Source organism: Schistocerca piceifrons, chromosome 2, assembly GCF_021461385.2.
Source record: "Schistocerca piceifrons isolate TAMUIC-IGC-003096 chromosome 2, iqSchPice1.1, whole genome shotgun sequence".
Lineage (NCBI taxonomy): Eukaryota > Metazoa > Arthropoda > Insecta > Orthoptera > Acrididae > Schistocerca > Schistocerca piceifrons.
The window spans coordinates 835,328,768-835,348,716 of record NC_060139.1 but is presented as its reverse complement, the minus strand read 5'-3'; the positions used below and the strand labels follow the sequence as shown (position 1 = coordinate 835,348,716).

At 38.6% G+C, this 19,949-nt stretch overlaps 1 protein-coding gene across 2 annotated transcripts; it reads left to right on the top strand.

The window, feature by feature from the left end:
- Positions 1-5,539: 5,539 nt before the first annotated feature.
- On the top strand, positions 5,540-18,713 carry LOC124776531 (60S acidic ribosomal protein P0). 2 transcript variants are annotated; one of them, XM_047251558.1, is made up of 7 exons: positions 5,540-5,601; positions 5,811-5,905; positions 6,156-6,331; positions 11,038-11,272; positions 17,115-17,300; positions 17,947-18,105; positions 18,422-18,713. In XM_047251558.1, the coding sequence occupies exons 2-7, from the start codon at positions 5,852-5,854 to the stop codon at positions 18,563-18,565; spliced, it is 954 nt and encodes a 317-aa protein (XP_047107514.1). In that variant the 5' UTR covers positions 5,540-5,601; positions 5,811-5,851; the 3' UTR covers positions 18,566-18,713. The 2 variants fall into 2 exon arrangements, with proteins under 2 accessions (XP_047107514.1, XP_047107515.1); XM_047251559.1 differs by having other exon boundaries at positions 5,559-5,614.
- Positions 18,714-19,949: the final 1,236 nt, after the last annotated feature.

Here is a 19,949-nt window from a genome sequence, read left to right as displayed (position 1 = left end):
TCAGTCTCTATGTATGGAACACAGCAGATAGAGTTAAATCTGGGGCTGTGCGGACTATTTACATGGAACTTTACCGTCGCCGATAATAGGAACTGATCTTCTGGTGCATTACCATCTGCACCAGATGTAGTCAACGCCAAACTGGTCAACAGCATTACTGGACTGATGTCAGCAAGTTTTCACTGTGACATATTGGTGCATAGTACCAAGCTAATACAGACATGCAACGACGAATATGCTGCACTGCAGGAGCAATATCCGACCTTAACCTGGCACACCTATGCACATGACACATACACAGTACACGATACAGAAACCACAGATGGTCCATCTATATCTTGCAGATTCAGGAGATTGGTACCTAATTATTTGGCTATCGTTAAAGCAGAATTCCATGTGATTATGAGTGCATAATCTGGCCATGAGCTAGCCTGTGGTAATCTATGCTACACCTTGTCCAGAAGAAAGGAGGAGCCTGGCCATCCATGCAGTGATTATTACGCACTCAGCACAAGAACTATGGCTGATCAATATCACATGTAGCTGCAAATATGCGCTACATAGTGCAATAATATTCAGTGTTTTGGACTGTGTGAAAGCATATACACAGATACATATGGAGAAGATGACATCCCAAAACATAATCACTCCCATCTGGACTCTTTGAGAGCCAATTTATGACATCTGTGTTATGCAATGTTGCACAAACCTGGCAGAGGTTTACTGACTCCATTCTATGAGGACTGCTATTTTTTTTGCATATCTGAATGTGTTTCCTGTCACCAGGAAGCAACATCACTAGCAGTTACGAGAAGTTCAAATGGTTCAAATGGCTCTAAGCACTATGGGACTTAACTTCTGAGGTCATCAGTCCCCTAGAACTCAGAACTACTTAAACCTAACTAACCTAAGGACAGCACACACATCCATGCCCGAGGCAGGATTCGAAACTGCGACTGTAGCGGTCAAGCGGTTCCAGACTGTAGTGCCTAGTACCGCGCGGTCATTTTACGAGACGTATTCAAGCGTCTAGAACGATTTGGTGTGGTGTTGAATGTGGCCAAGTTTGTGTTGGGACAGCCTGAGGTGACATTCCTAGGCCACCACATTTCATCTACAGGCTCCCTACCACTAACTGAGATGGTGCAAACAATCTTACAGATACCACAATTGACGACAGTCAGAAGTTAAAACCGGTTTTTAGGCATGCTAAACTGTAACTGCCGACACTTACCCCACATAGCGGAACTGCAAGAGCCATTATATGCGGTACTTTCCAGCCCCAAGATACATGGAAGCACTCCACTGCAGAGGACTGAAACAATGTACTCTGCTTTTGAGGCTGCAAAAAACGGCATAGCAAACGCAGTGCTGCTCACGCACCCTAATCTGGACATACCTTTGGTGTTAGTGGTAGAAGTGAGTCAAACAGCTTTCGTCGTGGTACCGCAACAATGGTCAGAAGATTTGTGGCAACCACTTTCATATTGCGCTCGCAAATTGTCACCATCTCAGCATAAGTAGAGCGCATACAACTGTGAACTCCTGGCCATATATGAGGCAGTAAAATACTTCCAGCCGAAAACAGAAGCAAGGACGTTCACAATATATGGATAAAAAACCGCTGGTCTACACATTCAAAAGGAATAGCGTCTCCTCCAGTTAAACAATATAGAGTTTATAAGCCAATTTAGTATGGACTTAATGCACGGTTCTGGCATTGATAATGTAATAGCTGACTGTGTCTTACGCAACAACAGCGTAGTGAGCCCTGTTGACTTTTCAGAACTGGCAAGTGCACAGCAAGACGACCAGAAACGACTTTCGTCGATGATACCATATTAACACTGCAGTTGCAACTCGTTGACATTCTGGGAGAAGATGCCAGAGTACATTGCACCATCTCCCGAGGAAGATCTCGCCCTTGTCTCCCATCAACTTTCCGTGACAAGCCTTCAAAAGTGTCCACAACCTGGTGCCTGTCCCACCTTTCACCTCATGTCACAAAGCTTCATTTGACCAAGTACGAAGAGGGATTGCATAGAGTGGATACGGACATGCCTTCAATGCCAGTGCCACAAAGTAGCCTCTCATGTGCACATGCCAGTGGGTAACTTTCCAGATGCAACCTCTCGTTTCGCTCATGTAGACATTGATGTTCTGACACGTGGACAACATTACCATTCAGCTTCTGCTTTAACATCAGCTTGGCTAGTTACGTTTTGTGCCAACTACTCATAACTAATGATTGAAGCATGCAGCTGGCTAGATCTGTGGGTTTTTACATCATAAAACTACTAGCAACCATCCTCCTAGTAATTTCATGGTCGAGAGGTGGCACGATTTCCTGAAGGCAGCGCTCATGTTCCATGGTACATCCTGAACTTCTGCCCTCCTGATCGTTCTCCTTTGACTAAGAATAATGCATAAGCAAGATTTGGACTCCTCGACTGTGGAATTAGTGTATGGTGAACCACTGCATCTTCCTGGGGAATTCGTTAAGGCCAGCTCACTACAGTTACCAACTCAAAGTCAGTCGGGATTTCTTCAACAATTAAAAGACCGTATCGCGTGCATACAACCCCCCACAGTCTCCAGACATGGTACATCAACCACTTACACGCCCTGCAACTTGGAAAGCTGCATGGACATCATGCTTTGAACGGACAGTCATAAGCCACTGTTGCAACTGCCATACGTTGGTCTGTATTGTGTCCTATGATGAATCACACGGACTTTAGACATTGTGGTAAATGACAAGCCTACGACTGTTGCCATTAATCATGTTAAATACGCATATAGTCTCAAAGAAGAGACACTACTCACAGCTCTGAGCCTACGGCAGCCACAATCCCTACTGCAGGAGCAACATGCTGCCAATGTCAACCGACAAAGAGAGCACATGGCTTTTTCCAGCTGGTTCAGTGAAAACGCTCCACTTCCACCATGGGGGATGATGTAATGTCTGCTATGAGGTTCATGCCAACCGGCAATGTTATTGTGTTTATAGTGTGTTTAAAATTAGTTGCGACTTTTGACATATGGCTGACAGGAGGGGGGTGTGACGCCATTGCTCAGGTAACACCAATGGCGAGTCGGCTTTCCCTACCACACCGCCAACAGTTCTGCTGGTAAAGCGCCCCTGTTGACACACCACGAATAAACAGTACCGCTTGATGTCACACACTAGACGCATCAATGTTCGTCAGCTCTCGTTAAAAGTCGTATTTTCTGGTGTTGAAGTGTTCTGCAGTCGTCAGATATTGTGAACAAGTGTTTTGTCTTGGCATTGCAGTCCATCTGGATAAGTGATTTGCAATAATAGTGTCGTCCAAGAACACTTCACCAGCCTGGAAGATAACGTTCTGTTGTAAAACATTCCTTGGAATTCGAGAATAATAATGGACGAAACGCCATACCACTCTGATGTGATGTATGAAGCTCCAACAATGCAGTGGAGGAAACTGGATATTTTGCTCTGGGCACAAAGAAATCTTCCATGAGATATAGTTGAACCTAGCATGTATAAGATAAAGTTAATGGAACTTCTACTACTGTACAAGACAAAACTTCACACTACCAAGTCGATGAACAGACTTACGGTAATGGACATTGTTTAATCAGGCTTCCTCTGTATCATGTTCATTTAAATCCGACAGAGAATATATGGGCCTAGCTAAAAAGCAATGTGGCAAAAAACAGCAAGTAGTTTAGGCTCACTGATTCATGAAGGATTGTGACGAGTTTTGAAGAATATGTAGCTACTGTTGTTGCCATGTTATAATCGGCTACTTTTGTCAAAACACAGCATTCTAATGCAGTTGAAATTACGACAGAATCCTGAAATAGTGTATTATGAGACCAGCCACCGAGTGCGAGTCAGGTCAATAATTTTTGAAATGGCCCATTCTCAGTATAAAACTAAATGTGTAACTTCTTCATTTATATTGTTGCAAAACCCACAGCTATCGATTGCCCTCAATAATTATATTATTTCATTCAAAAAATCTGTAGTGGCTAGAATATTGCAGTAGATATGGAAGGTTTGCATATTAATTGTACACTATCATTTGCCAAAATCTTGTTTCGGTATCTCACACCATTACGAGATACCAGAGGAATTTATGAATGTTTCACTCTAGTTTTTTTCACTAATCATGAGTTCGTGATGGAGCACTTTGCATAAGTTCCATTTTCTCGAGATTGGAAACCGACAGTGATATCGCTCCAAGTTCAAAGAAACATTCAATATATTATCTTCATTTAATACACAACAACATGTAACCTAACGTGCACAAAACACAAATTCGTAGCGACACCTATTTTTCACAGCAAACTAAGAATTTCTAGCAGTAGGTACCTATTAACAAGACATCACAATAACTGTGGCCATTAATGAAATGATATGCTTTTCATCATGAAGATGGCTATTATTATACTTTAAGATGTGCGAGAATGAGAATTTATTACCGATTGTTTCCCTTAAAAAGTGCTTGAGACAGATCGTCGCACGCAGTCAAACGAGCCTGCCATTATATTGTGGTCACCTGCTGACGCGCCTTATAGCACATACTGGCAACTATGCTTCCATCCACTCGCTCCGCTCCGAACTGTCAAATATCGCAACTAATTTCAAACGCTCTATAGTGGTGCAGTGTTGTGTGTATATGGTCTATGATAACATATGAGTCACAGCTGTCAAACAGCTTCCGCGCCAGTCGCTGGGGGCAATGTGTTTCATAATGTGTTTTTACATTCTCTTGTATTGTTTATTCTTTGGCATGCGAATTTTTATCTGATTTTGTATGTCCTGTGTATATGTGTTATGTTCTTGATTCAGTAACTCAGGGTACAATGTACAATAACAGATTTTCTTACTGTCTCGTCCTGAGTTACATGCACATTCAGAATGTTTCACCTACGCATTAACTGTTTGGGTTCGTACCCAACTTACTGAATAACCACTTGTCCAATCTGTTCAGCAAAGACTGTTACCGAAATAAAGAATTCTGGTCAGTCGAAACCTCCAGGCTCAGTTTGTTCATGCTGAGAAGAGGTTTGATTAGTCCAAATTGTACTAATTCCGACACTCTTCATTTTCCACCAACATCTCTGCATCCTAGACATTTCTCTAAGTTCAGCAACAAACACTTTAGAACATTGAGGTGTATCTACCACTTCAAGATTCACTGTGCCCACACAGACGAGAAACACTAGACTAATCAAAGTGCTGCCTCAGACATGTTTTGCACATCAGGTTTGGTGCGATCTTCGGTAAGCCCATGATCTTTTAACGTTGTTCACCTGATTATGCGGCTTGAAGCCACGAAACCGCCCTGTTTTAATAAACAGCAATTTAGCCAGCTATAATCGGAGTTGTTCCTAACATCACTTGCAATAAGATGCTTGCACACATTCAATATTTAATGATATTACTAGGTCGTCAAACCTTCAATAATTAAAAGCGTGGAATGTTTTGTGGAATATCTGTTGTTCCTATGTGCATTGCTTGTGTGTGGACGCATCTGTACCCGAAGTGCTTTGTCACGGGAAGTTGTTCGTTCATTTCCAGTTACCGCATGTGAGGTAGGGTTGTTGACGGTAGGTGTTACAGGTTGGTTATGGAATCCTGTTGTACCTTGTAAATCATGTACATAAAATCATTCATTAAGTGTACTTAGTGTGCACAAAAGGTTAAATATTGTTGTTCGATGATATTTAATGTGGTACTGAATTGTAAATGTCCAAAAGACGTGGCTTCGCGCCATGCCGCTTGCGAAGTAATGTGTGAAGTATTGGTTTCTTTGCAGTCCTTAAATTGTCTCGTTAGAGAAGTCCTTACACGCACAAGATGGGTAGGGAGGACAAAGTAACATGGAAAACCAATTACTTCACAAAACTAGTCGTGAGTATATACTATAAGCTACTGGGGATGCAATTGCATCAAAATTATAATTTTAATATCACACATGAAGGCGATTTGCTTTAATCGTTTGCGACCATGTCCTGACTTTTTGTGTTACTTAGTAATTAATGTTGTCAGTCGCATGCCTTTTACAAGTGTGCTTATGTTGAGTAACAAATACATAACTCTTTAAGTACTGTGATTGAAAATCTTACATGAAACTTTGCTGAAAAATATTTTTTATCTTCAGCAATTACTGGACGACTATCCAAAATGTTTTATCGTCGGTGCCGACAATGTTGGTTCAAAGCAAATGCAACAGATCAGGATGAGCCTGAGAGACAGCGCTGTAGTTCTGATGGGAAAGAACACCATGATGCGGAAAGCCATCAGGGGACATCTGGAGCGAAATCCTGCACTTGAGAAGTAAGTTTTTCACTTAAAGAATTTTTTCGTTGTTTGCTATTAAACAAGCCTATCAGTTATGATCTGTATATAATTTGTGATGACTATACTTGATTATTTATTAAATTATTTGCAGCTATTCTCTGTGGGATTTTTCCTGTGTATTTGTCTAGATGGAAAACCCAACTTTATAGCATTTAGTTTTTTCATAGTTCCAAAAAAGCTTCCACACTCTCTCCCCAATAACATTGATAAGTTGTGTTCACTTTAATATGAAACGTTAGTATTGTCTATCTTGAAATGCTGTACAAATTTTTCACTTAAGGGATAAGTTGGTTTCAAAGAACGCTGATACTATCTGTTCATTTTTATCAATAGGATCACATAAATTGTAGGCATAATACGGACACCACAATTCAGTGCATGTAGAATACATGATATAAAGGTGATCAGTTTCTTCTAAGATATGTTAGTTGTAGTCACCAGCTCATGACAAGACTGTTGCCTCCTTCACATTTGTCGGGCTAAATTAACGGGTGGTTGGTCGTGTCCAGCTTCAGAGTAGAAACAGTATGAATATTTTTTAGTATAGGTTGAACTTATACCAATTTCCTATGTTCAGTATTGTTATTGCGTGATCAGTGCTTCAATGGAAAATATTTAAATTCTGTTATACAGGCATACAGTTTCCACTTATATTAATGTCAGTGGGTATCTATTAGTCACTTCTGCACACCAGAAACATTACTGAATGTGCATGCAGTGTGATCTGAAAGGGATCAGTATTTTACTGGATTATCTATAGGTTCGTTTGAGCAGTTGGCAGACAACAGGCTGTACTGTGCATGCCCAGTTATGATGTACGCAGTCCGTGCTTGCTCTGCTTGTATGCTTTTCGTCACATTTCTGTGTGTGTGGTTTTTTTTTCCCCCTCTGCAGTTTTGTTATGTAGCATTTCCAATCAATTTACATCTATACAGCACTGCAAAAAGCTAATAAGATGGAATACAAATTTCTTGCAAAGAAGGTTTCTGTATCTTACTCGAGAGTAAAGGACAATTTTGTGACTTTCAAAATGCGTAAAAAAATTAACAAGGTTGTCTGAGGCAAAGAAACTGTAAAACTGACGGTTTATATTCTGTTCTAGGAATCAATATAATGCCTTGTGGGGAGCTAAAACAATAAAACATGGTATGCTGCCAGTCTACAATTTAGCATAGGATGGCATTCTATAAGTTTAAGATGTAAACACAAATTAAGAAATAACTTAAGGCCTAGAGGAAGTACTAGACAAGTGCCTTGTGATAAAAAAAAATGCTGTTTCACAGAAGGCAGGTTTCTAAAATTCTGCTACAGCTGTCTCTATATTTGAAACAAAATATCTAGTTCAAAACTACAGACCAAATTTGCCTACTTAGTCAGCTTCAAGTTGGTTTTATGTATGTTCGTACATATATAGCATTAAGAGATCGTAGTGTCATAAAAGGAACAGGACATTGGAGACTACTCCAGCAGCATCAGAATTTCATAAATCATACTAAAATGCTTCATTCTTATCGCATACATCTACGTCCAAATGCACTTGAAGAACCTGATATTCAGCTTTTCTATGGTTTTCGTGATATCAATTTTCTTGGAGGTCCAGTATTGCATTATCATGCTTGGATCTTTATTATGGTATAATGTCATTCGTCCCAGGAAATGAACGCAGTTGAAAGTAGCCAATAGTGCAGAATGAAATAGTTTGAAATAAACCAAGTGCCTCAGTGGAAAAATTAATAGAAACAAATTTCTCTACAAAACTGACAAATGTCTTCATTATGACATTAATGGTTGATTGCTAATAATGTGGAAATAATATAAAAACAGAAATTTGAAACTAACTTATTTTGGTGTTTCATGATTGAGAATGTATATTAATTCACCTGATGGCTCCTGGCCACAGAAAACTGTTTTCATTTAACCTGGGAGCTGTAAACGAAGAGACCATGAAACACATGCACAGTTCATGTGGAGAAGGACCCCCCCCCCCCCCCCCCACTATAACTCAGATTGCTCTGCTCATGTGCGACTGTGGCAGCTTGGGCGCATCGGAAAAATTTTTCTGGGTAGCATCTGGCTACTTGCTGCTACTGCTCATACAGCAAACAGCCACGCTTCAAGTAGCCAGAAGTTGGAGAAGGCATTGCTTATACGCAAATTCAGCTCTCCGCATGCGCACCAGCCTGATGGCAACTGCTCAAACGAACATTGTCATTGTGTGGTTCAGGGCACTTGGAATTTTGGCAAGTAATGCTCCATATGGTGGTTGTAGTTCAGTGTGGTAGTGGTTCCTGTTGTGACAGATGACTGCCTAGTGTAGCCTTAGATGTAGGTTAGGTTGGGAGATGAGTGAGTTGATGTACAAGGTCTGATTGATCTGTAGCATAGTTGTATGTTTGCATTATGTTCAATGAATGTTAAGTTTTAAAAACTAAAACTGTGAGTTCAGAAAGCCTGTATTAGAAAGTAAAGTATTTTGATGTTTATTTAATACATCAAAGTTAAACAATGTAAAAAAATGAAAGGTTGCCACCTCCTGCTGCCCCCATTTTAAATGTGTTGGTGCTATAACTGTACTGGATGGTGAATAGCAGTACTTCATTCTGAAAGAGGCATATCCTCATGTGTAACTTGGCATTTATCAAGATTTTGCATGGTTTTTTAAAATTCTGAACCTCTTTTCATCCACCACCTCTTGCTTTTACATGCATTGGTGGTCAGCTAAAAAGAGGATATTACTTCCTTCCTAACTAGACTGTTTGTTTTAATTTGACCTACAGTTGTTAGAAAGGAAACAATGTAAGGTAAAATATTTTATCTAATATGTAATGTGTCAAAAAAAGTTTGATTTTGGAAATTTATCACTGCTTATTATATGCATACTATCTTCTAGAGCTTTGGATGAAATCCTTTTTGTAAATACTCGCTTATGTTAGCAGAAATGTCGGAAATCAGTAATGGCTATTTTATAGTTCACAATCTGGAGGACCAAGTGAATTACGATAAAGCACTCCTGGGTGATTGAAAGTGTCAGATTCCACCTGTCTGCTTTGACCTGTGCCATAATGGCATTGTGGTGTGAGACCACTATGAGACAGTGTTTTTGAGTCGTTCATTGTATGAGGTGTCTTGTTGTATTTGATGGCACCCTCTGGTGGTGGATGTTGATGGGTTGTTTGTGTAGGATTGTTCATTTCAGTATGGGTAGTTAGTGGTGTAATATGAATGTGGAAGTGTTTGCTTTGGTTTCAGTGAGATGTTATGGTTTCTTCTTTTGTGTATTGGATGTTTGTTATAGTGCTACTTTTTAGTGGGTGTATGGGGGAGGGGTTTGACCAACTTACGTGGTTTTGTCAGAGGCTTTTGTTTGTAAGTGATTGGTTTTGGTTGTATTCCATAATAACAGTGATGTTTTGTCTGTTTTATATTCGTGGTATTTTTGTTTTGATTGATCTAGTGAAAATGGGGTTTCGGTTTCGGTGGTGTTTTGAGTGACATAGGTGTGTGAAGTTTTTTTTTTTGTGGTTTGCCACTAGATATAGAGAGCTGTGTTATTGATGTTACGGGACAAAGCAGACGGGTTGAATCGGATTCCTAATGGCTCACTGTTCATAGTACCTTTAGTTGGAATACTGCTTCATCTGCTTCTAATATGTAAATTTTTGTTGTGGTCTCATTAAGTGTTGACAAAACATATAAATATATTTGTAGTGTCAAATGAAAGCATTATGTACTTCCATTTATGTAAGTTAGGAGTAACTGGTTAGAAATACCAGCTAAGGCACACAGAAATTAATTGCTGTAACTGATAATGTAGATGGCACTGCTAATTATTCTTACACTGTACTGTGTTCATTCACATCCTCAAGATAATTGTTTTGTAAATGTAACATGTTACCTGGTAATACATTAAAGTAATAATACCAAAGGGCGACAGAAGCATCCGATCCAACGCGTCTGCTTTGACCCGTGACGTGAGGGTGTTGTCGTGTGTGACGTCATGACGGCGCGGAGTTTGGTTTGAGTGTGGCTGTCTCCAGTTCTGTTTTATCTTATTTTATTTACTTTTCTGTTCTGTTCATTCTATCTCGTGAGATTTTTTTAAATTTAAAAACACTTATTATTTTAATTATCTGTTTTCTCGAATTTCTGTTTTAGTTTATTATATTTATCTTTCTGATCTGTTCGTTCTATCCCGTGAGATTTTTTTTAAAAGACAAAAAACACTAATCAGCTACTGAAGCATCTTTATCTTCTATAGGTTGCAGGGGTTACGACCCCTGGGGAGGTGGGTGGGCATTCATGCATGGCTGTCTTCAGTTACACATTGTAGCTACGCAAGGTGTCTAAATTTGTTTATATTTAGTTTGCCCCAACCTTGTTTATATTTAGTTTGCCCCAACCAAAACACCCAATTTCCCGTGCTTGTCCTGTTAGTGTCATTAGGCTTCTTGTGGAAAGTGTGTGTGTTATTTTTTGTTTCCGCCATATTTGTGACGTCATGGGTCAAAGCAGACGGGTGGGATCAGACGCTTCCGTATTTCCAATACCAATATGAATTAATCATGTTCCATATCTTTCTTCATTTTGAAGAATAGTTCCCTGCATTGGTAATGATTATGGATTTCTTTATTAGTACTTGTTTTAACTTGATCTGATAAGTTTTATTTAATGTAATTTGACAGGCTGCTGCCACATATTCGTGGGAATGTTGGCTTTGTTTTCACACGAGGAGACCTAGTGGAAGTTAGAGACAAGCTTTTGGAAAACAAAGTACGTGCTCCAGCAAGGAATGGAGCGATTGCACCCTGCCCTGTGATCATTCCAGCTCAAAATACAGGTCTTGGGCCAGAGAAGACATCTTTCTTCCAGGCCCTATCCATTCCCACGAAGATTTCCAAGGGAACAATTGAAATTATTGTAAGTATGCAGTTTTTTATAGTTCGTGAAATGTTAACAGGAGGAAGTTATCTACTAAAATGTTACTTGTTGGAAGTTATGAATATTTTGACTTTCTTTCAATACCCTCAGTTTATGGAACAAGTTCTTGATTGGCAGTTTCTAGAGTATCTGAGGTTGTTTAGCACCAGTTCTGCTTTGATCAATGCTGAGTAAGAAAAGCACTTTTGAAAGATACCAAGACCGTCACAATCATTCATTTTTTAGAACTGATCGACAGGTCGTGTAAGCATGGGAAGTAGCTGTTCAAACTTGCTCCTAAGTAGCATGGTTGTCACACAAAATCTGGAAAATTTTGTCCAGCACTGAAAAATATCTTGCTTTCTTCAGCTTCAATGGCCAAATTTTAGGAACTTGTGTTTTGGAGACTTAAGTGCAGTCATCATGATTATTTATAGATGCTTCGTTTGGAGTGCTCAGAAGATTGTGGTCAGCCATTGTTTACTGATCAACAATTGAAAGTTCTAAGTTTTGAATGAGGTGTAAGATTGTCACTTGCAATTTGTGTCACCTCTGGCAATGTTCAAGATAATGCTGAGTTACACTGTGGTTAGGGGTTGTTAAACTGTAGGTGCCCCTATAACATGCTGGGTCAGTTGAAAGTTTGGAGAAAGGCAGTGGTGTAACACCACCACCATGGTGATGCATTGTAAACCACTGTGGTGTTAAAACCAATCTTAAGCTTCTGGGACAGCTTCCCTTAATAGTAACCAATTTTTTTTTATATATAACCAGGGTATGATTAGTTTGTCTGAGCCTGCCTTAGGGCATTTTCCCCAGACTTTGCCATTGTTTAGGTGATAAGTTTGTTGCTGTTGGCAAATTATGCCATGCCTGTTGTCACATTTTGTGTAGGTCATATAACCTATTAAACCCTGGCATTATTGGAGAGCTTCATATTTCATCTGTTCTGCTACATCATTTAATTAGGTGGTGGCCTGCATGATTTCAGCAAACTGTGAAGTTCGTCCTGAGTTCAGTTTAATAGGGAGATTTTAGTGAGAATATGATATTGGCTCCCTGATTTTTTTTTTTTATTCACATCACCCCGTTACTTGCTTAGAAACTAATCTGGTTATTGTTACATTTGTAAATCCTGCCAGTTTTACTAAATGAACTGGTTGTTTATAATTAAAGTGGATAAGAAGCAGAATTCTGTGGGGTGTTTGTATGGTAGGGTTTATGGTACAGAATGTGATTGTCCCAGTCTGGATATACGACATTCTTAATTCTGTCACAAACTGTGATCATATTAGCATTTTAGTTAGTGGAATTTCTTCTAAGAAAGTTTCTTGTAATACATAATCTCTGGATAATGTTTAATGCTTTGGATTAGGTTGTAGAATTGGTAAATGACTGTCAGGTGGTTTTTTGTCTACAGGTAAAATTTTAAGTCCAAAGAATGCCATTGTAATTGAATCAGTGACATGTGTTAAGACATATTTGACTTCATCTAATTATAATAGTGTTGCAGTTAGTAAATTTGTGCAAATGGTGGGTGTTAATTTAGGGGATGCTGTCAAAGCCTGATTCTTAATTTCATAACTACTAATTTTCCCTGCATTGTTCTTGTGTTCACTGCTGTGATGAATGTAACACCCGTCTGATGCTGTCTGACAAACCACCTGGAGCCAGAAATGGCAGAACCCACCATGGTGGCAGTAGCTAGGATGACAGTTGGACTGATGTGCCGTCTGAGCAGTGTTACAAGAAAAGCAAGAGTTAGGCACATTAGGTCACTTCAACCTAAAGATACCACGTATCAGCTTTGTCCCATAAGGTACAGATGTTGGCTTGTGACATACATGCACTAACAAAACGGAATGGAGTGCTGACAAAAATCATATTTTTGCAATATCTATTGTGGTGACAATGTATGTTGTACAGCTTTGAGGCATGGGCTAGATTGAAGTGTGACAGTTTGGTTGAGAGTTGGCAAACCAGTATCAAAAGTGTCAGTATGACACATTTATCTTCTTACTCCTCCCAACTATTTGAAGAAAAAGTTATTTCATAAACATTTGTAAAAATTAGATAGTTAGATTGGGTGAGATTAGAGCTCCGAAGAGATCACTTAATTGTGATGCAGTCAGTGTGAATTGAAATATTGTCTATTTTGTCTTCAGTAGTCTGTACTATTTGAGATTTTGTGTGTGTGTGTGTGTGTGTGTGTGTGTGTGTGTGTGTGTGTGTGTGGGGGGGGGGGGGGGTGGTTTGGTGTTTGACACATTGTAGTATTTACCAAATATTTTAGCACATAATGAGGTGGGTTGTTGGAAGCTTTGAGCAATTTTTGCACAGCTGGTCAAGACTGTTAGGGGCTTCAGAGACCTTTTCAGACACTTATGTAAACACCACATTTGCATTTGCCTAGTCAGTTGAATAGGTGGTATTAACAGATGTAATGTGTCAATATTGCCACAAATAGATATGGAGCAATGAACTGAATATATAAATATTGAAGACATTTTTCAATGTTTTGAAGAAAAAAGTATTGGCAAAGTTTCTCTCACCCACCTTAACTCACCAACAGAAACGACACATGGACACCTGCCGGAACTTGACATTCAAAATGAGCAATTTTTTACTGGAAAAAATAATCGTGCAGTGAGACTTTTGTGTCAATAGTATGAACCTACCACAAAATGACAAACTGTACATGAGTGTTTGATGCTTCAGAAATACTGAGGAAGGTGCAAATGTCGTACATCGGGTAAACACCATCCCAAAGGAGAACTTTCCTGACTTCTCATGTGGTTGTATGCTCATGGGGGAGACTGTAGAACACTTGAAGCATCAACTGTTTTTTGTAAATTCTTGGACTCACTATTTGTGCGATGGTGTCTTTTAGCACTAGAGAAGTTCTCTCTTTAGTATCCCTTCTGCAAGATTGTCACTTGGTGCTGTTTGATAATTTTTTGACATGCAACGATGAAACTGACTTGTGAGAATGGTGATTAATATGCTTGTCCAGCCATCCAGATTTAGATCTTCCCTAAGTCGTTCAGAGCTAATATGGGGATAATTCCTACCAAATGGCACAGCACATACTATTCTTTATCAGACCAAGCTTGTGCTCTCTTGAATGAGCATGTTGGTCTGACATTAACCCCACATCCTTCTTCTGTCAGACGACTGGTATAATTAGGATCAGTTTAAGATATTGATAAAATTCATTAATGGATAGATCTAAAGTTCGTGTAACTTTTGTCATAGCTTTTTGTTTGTATTGGTGGAAGTGTGGAAAGGGTATATTAAAATTTCTTGGTTCATCTGATTTTCTATGCTTTCTGTAGGCTGTTTGTCGAATGTTTGGGGTTGTTGTCTAAAAGACACTGACTGCTTCCCTTATATACACACTTGTTTTATGTCTGTAATGTACCGAAGCTTTAAACCCCAAGTCGTACTGCCTTTTTCAATATAAGATAAACCTTTAGCCTATGAGTGTTTGCAAAATTAAGAATAGATTTAATTGACCAATGTAATGGAAGAATACCATTGTTTAAGTAAATTTAAACAGTTGTAGTAGACATAACCTCTTTTGAGATAAAAAATAAAATAGGTGCTGTGAAATTTAGAGAAAGTATTGTCATGAGGGATTGATTGTGAAAGTCAACATTTCTGTGAACTAAGTTTATTTCCCAGTGTAAGATAATCATTAACATCCAGATTTTTCCATAGTTTGGCATTGTGTTCATTGCTTTGAATTTGGTTGAAATTCAGCTTGGGGAGCAAGCTGTGGAGCTTCATTTCTGAGAAATGTTTTTAATAGACTTTATAAATTCATAACTAATTTAGTATCAGTTGAAACTATTACTACATGGAGTAGTAATATCAGAATGCTGAGGATCTGGAGACCATCTTAGTTTTCTGTACAGGTACCTCACTTTCAAGTATTTTAGACATTAACTATTATGGTGGACAGTTAATTTAAAAAAACTAGTCTTTCTTGGACATGCAAGAATGTTCCAGAATGACTGTTGGTTTGAGGGCTCTCCTGACAGATTTCTTTAGTGGTGTGAGTTGGCTTCGTGAATATTTCTCCACAGCTGGTTTTCTTTTATCTGTGAACTTCACACTGTTTGGCAGTTGGTATCAGGACCTAGTGGAGGGGAGAACTGTATATGTTACTCTTCCAGGACTGAGGTAATAGAGATGAATTTGATTTAACTTTCATGTACTCCTTATTTAGCTCAGATTGTGCAAGAGTGTTGCTGATCATAGGTTTTGTGGCTATTAGTAGATGTTAACGAAGCATTAGACTCAAGGCCTTTGTGTTCCAGTGTGGTAGGAGTACCTAGAAGCAGTCGAAGCTTTGAATTAGATCAGTGTCAGATTTGTTACACACTTCTTTCACTGAACCCTGCTCCAGGCTGCAAGCTGGGCTTTGGCCAGCAAGTCTGGTCATAAGGTAATATGCCAGTTCTTTTCCTCTAAGTTTTGTCTGTGAAAAAAGCTTCTCAGGCAGAGTAACTTCTTTACACTTGAGGCTAGGTGGCACTTTTTTAGCAGTCTAGTGCTCAGTGCAAGTGCTTTTCCGTACTGCAACACTATTCAGTATTGATGTCTACTGTAATGTGTGTAACTGTTTAATAATGAATGGTATTATAGTGACAGGAAGCTAACTTGTGTTCTTCCAACATTTTGTAAACTAGGCAGAAATAGAACAGTTGTATTCAAAGCAACAAATTGTTAGGTGTTGTTAGATTGTGGATGTGTTGTTTCCTCCTTTTGTCTATTATATCCATATGTAATGTTGGCCTTTACAGGAACTGGATTAAAGCATTTCTGCCATTGTATCAAATTCCATGTTAACTGATAGGATTAAACTAAATAAACCCCCTTCGTCTGGTACTGCAAATCAGTCTGAGGAAGGTCAGACAAGTTCTTGAGTGACAGAGGAAGACAAAAGTATATGTGGTTTTTTGTCAGCATTTCTGTTTTTCCACAGAGGTTGATGACAGATCATAAAGGTGTCAAGCAGTTGTGCAGTTTGTTACTGTCAGTCAGAAAGAATAAACCTGCAAATAAAAAAAAAATGCTACTCCACATGGTTATTGTTCACTGCTGTGATGAAGGAAATACATCTGATGCTATCTGATAAACCACCTGGAGCCAGAAATGGCAGAACCCACCAGGTTGGCAGTGGCATGGATGATATATGCACAGAAGTGCTGTCTGAGCAGTGAAGATTGGCCAACTTCAGTCATGATTAATAATTTTATATTCTGTAACATTGCTGTGGCCTGGTTTGATACCTAAATGTAACATTGAGAGATTGAAAATGGTATTGTAATTCAAGCAACTAGTTAGTACGAGGCATAAAAGGGTTCATTGTCAAAGCAGTCATAGACGTGCATAGTGAATGTTGTGAATTGCTGCAGAATGCCCGACTTTTGAACTGAGCTGAAGCCTGTGAGCATTTGTTAAAGCAGTACTTTCATAAGAGGGAAATGTATACTGAACTATTCTAGAGGAAAATTATCTGCCCATTGAAATGAAATGAGCTTGTGGCATTGTTGGCCAGGAGGCCCCATCTGGGTAAGTTTGGCTGTTAAGTGCCCATTAATAGCTTGCAATAGAGCAACCAGAATTATCATTTAAAGTACTGTGATAACTCCAGCAGTATGTTCTAAATTACTGCTGACAGTGCAGCTTTTGCATATGTGTTTATCCTAATTTGTTCGGAAAGCAGTAATTTTGGTAACTGAGGTGCTTTTGTGTATGTTGTAGACTTTGAAACTGTACAGATCGTTTTATTGTAAAACTCATTTAACAACAATCCACTTGTAATTTATTACAGAATGATGTTCATATTTTAAAAGAGGGTGACAAGGTTGGTGCTAGCGATGCAACACTGCTGAACATGTTGAACATCTCTCCATTTTCTTATGGTTTAGTGGTAGAGATGGTGTATGATTCTGGTACCATCTTTGAGCCTGCCATATTGGATATTAAACCTGAAGATCTCAGAGTTAAGTTCATGGAGGTAAGTTCCAGGACTCATTTTGTTACTAATACATGCTATGTGATAGTTTAGATGTATATCCTGAACTTTGATTTTAGGTATTATAGAAACAAATTTTTGGTTATGAAATGAAATTCACAACATTTTTTCAGAATATTGCCTATATTCCAGTCACTTTCAAGTGGGGCTAATGCATGAAGTTTAAATTCCAACCTTGAATTCCATGTTTTCCTAAAATAAGCATTCACCAGCTTGAAAAATCCGTAAATAACATGATTTTACTCCATGATGCTGTTGGAGATAGTATGCCTTTGCCATTAGCAGACCTCCAAAAATGGCTTGGAGCACATAGTTAAACAAGGAATTTGTTTTGATAAAGTAAATTTAAATTTGCTTTTTGTCATAGTCTTATCAAATGTTTGATCAAATATCAGATATTCTAATTAACGGCAATTCATGTGAAATGTAATATATTGAGTCATTATTCATATGAAATACAGAAACATAGCCAGTGTATGTAGTGTTTAGTTTTAATTTTTTCCTTAAGGATAGCTTGTTGGGTTTTTTAGGGGTTTGCATGGAAGGTGCATTTCTGTTTCTGGTGAGATTGTCTTCAGTGATGTGAACATTTGTAAGAACAGTAATTTTGCATGCTTGTTCCACGTAGGGTGTCTGCAGATTGGCTGCTGTTTGTTTGTCCATTGGATATCCAACTATTGCATCAGCACCTCATAGCATTATCAATGGATTCAAGAACTTGTTGGCCATTGCTGCTACAACTGAAATTGAATTTAAGGAAGCTCAGACTGTCAAAGAATTCCTTAAGGTATGTACATGTTTGGTTGTCTTTTTTTATAGTTTAAAATAATAGTTACATCAGTTTCATTCCTGTAACATATAAATAGTACAGGATGTGTGTGGTCACAATGATGACAAAAACTGTCTGATGCTGTCTGACCAACCACTGGAGCCAGAAATGGCAGAACCCACCAGTGGCAGCAGCAAAGTTGAAAATTGCATATCTGTGCTGTCTGAGTAGCCACGTCTCGTCACAACATAATTTTCCTTTGATATATAGCACTTTATTTTTCCATGTTTGCTTGTGCTTTCAAGCAGACCTAAATTTGTTATGTCACTTCCAGGATCCATCGAAGTTCGCTGCAGTAGCTGCAGCAACAACAGCTGCTCCTGCAGCAGCAGCTGCTGCTCCTGCAGAATCAAAGAAGGAAGAGGCTAAGGAGGAGAGTGAAAGTGATGAGGATATGGGCTTTGGATTATTTGATTAATTACAAATGTTAACAGAGAACTAGTGTCCACCATTCCAGTTTTGTTGGAAGTTGTACCTTGATTTCTGTGTTTTGTCTGTATTGTCCATGGAAACTCATGTACATTTGTACTTGACTGATATCAATAAAACACCGAAATAACCTGTCATTCCATAATTAACCCCTTCAGTGACATGTTGCTGATTGGTGTGAATGTTGTTCCAGATGCCTTGTGGAAAGACTGCTTTATAAACTTAAAACATTTTCACTACATGACATGTCTCAGTGTATTCAAGCTTGGGATTTTCAGCAGCAAATGATTTTTCTCAGAAATGGAAGAAATCTTATGTTTGTGGTTGTTACTATTATGTAGTAGGTGCTATCAGAATACTTTCCCCGTCCTGTTTCTCTTGGCAAAGAGAGAGAATGGAAATAGAGGGAATATTAGGGAATGCCTTCAGATTGACTTTGAAATGACCTCATATTTTTGTAGCACTGCTGTGGACTTGATGTCACTAATGAATAAACATTTTCATAAGTGAACATGTATTTCTAAGTTCTTTGAAATCTGCCAGACTTGACACTGATACCAAACTGATTTGTCACACAGTTCTTCTGGACATTAAAAACAAAGTAAAGATACATTCCTCAATATTTAATGCAATAGACCAGTAATGTTTTAAATGATTTCTGTTCAAAAACAGAATATGTAACACTGCAGTCTTGGGCTTTGCTACATGGTACAGTGGTAGCAGTGTCTGTCGAGGTACTGGTGCTTCATACAGTTTGTTGTACTATGGGAATTGTGTATTGTTCTTCACTGCTTGAAGGGGTACAATACTGAAGTCATAGGCTACAGTTTACTATTGGACAACCATGGCAAATTTCAGTTTTCACTCGTCACTGTTAAGGCAAGAGGAAGTGGCAGATGCATGTGTGGGACAGTATTAAATCTGGCAGATTTTTGTGGCATATTAGTAAATGAATAACAAATACTACTTATTTGAGCAGCTAGGGATTGTGCTCTAAATAGTATTGCCTGTGCTGAAACCACAGAAGCTACTTTTACCCCTTTGACACTAATAATACTTTTTCATCATACTCCACAATCTGAAAAGATTTTTGTATGAATAGATAAATATTGATTAGAGTGAATTAGAAAACACTGCAGTTAACGTGCAGTAAGGTCAGTTGATACCCTCCAAACTAAAATCCTTATACTGTCCTGAGTGCTTCCATCACTTGTATGTCATCAACTGAAATTTTATTACAAGAAGTCATACAGAAATATTTTTGATACATCTACAGTATGTGGTGCCTTAAAATGGCATACTTTCATAGCACGAGTTAAAGTATAAAAACTTAACTACTGTTTGTCATTTTATTATTACAAACTGTACTGTAA

What these genes read in the sequence shown, in the direction of transcription:
- LOC124776531 (XM_047251558.1), top strand. Translation starts at nt 5,852, where the DNA reads ATGGGTAGGGAGGACAAAGTAACATGGAAAACCAATTACTTCACAAAA. An exon ending in TCAGAGTTAAGTTCATGGAG is followed by an intron (nt 17,301 to 17,946) that starts GTAAGTTCCAGG and finishes TGTTCCACGTAG; the next exon opens with GGTGTCTGCAGATTGGCTGC. An exon ending in CTGTCAAAGAATTCCTTAAG is followed by an intron (nt 18,106 to 18,421) that starts GTATGTACATGT and finishes TGTCACTTCCAG; the next exon opens with GATCCATCGAAGTTCGCTGC.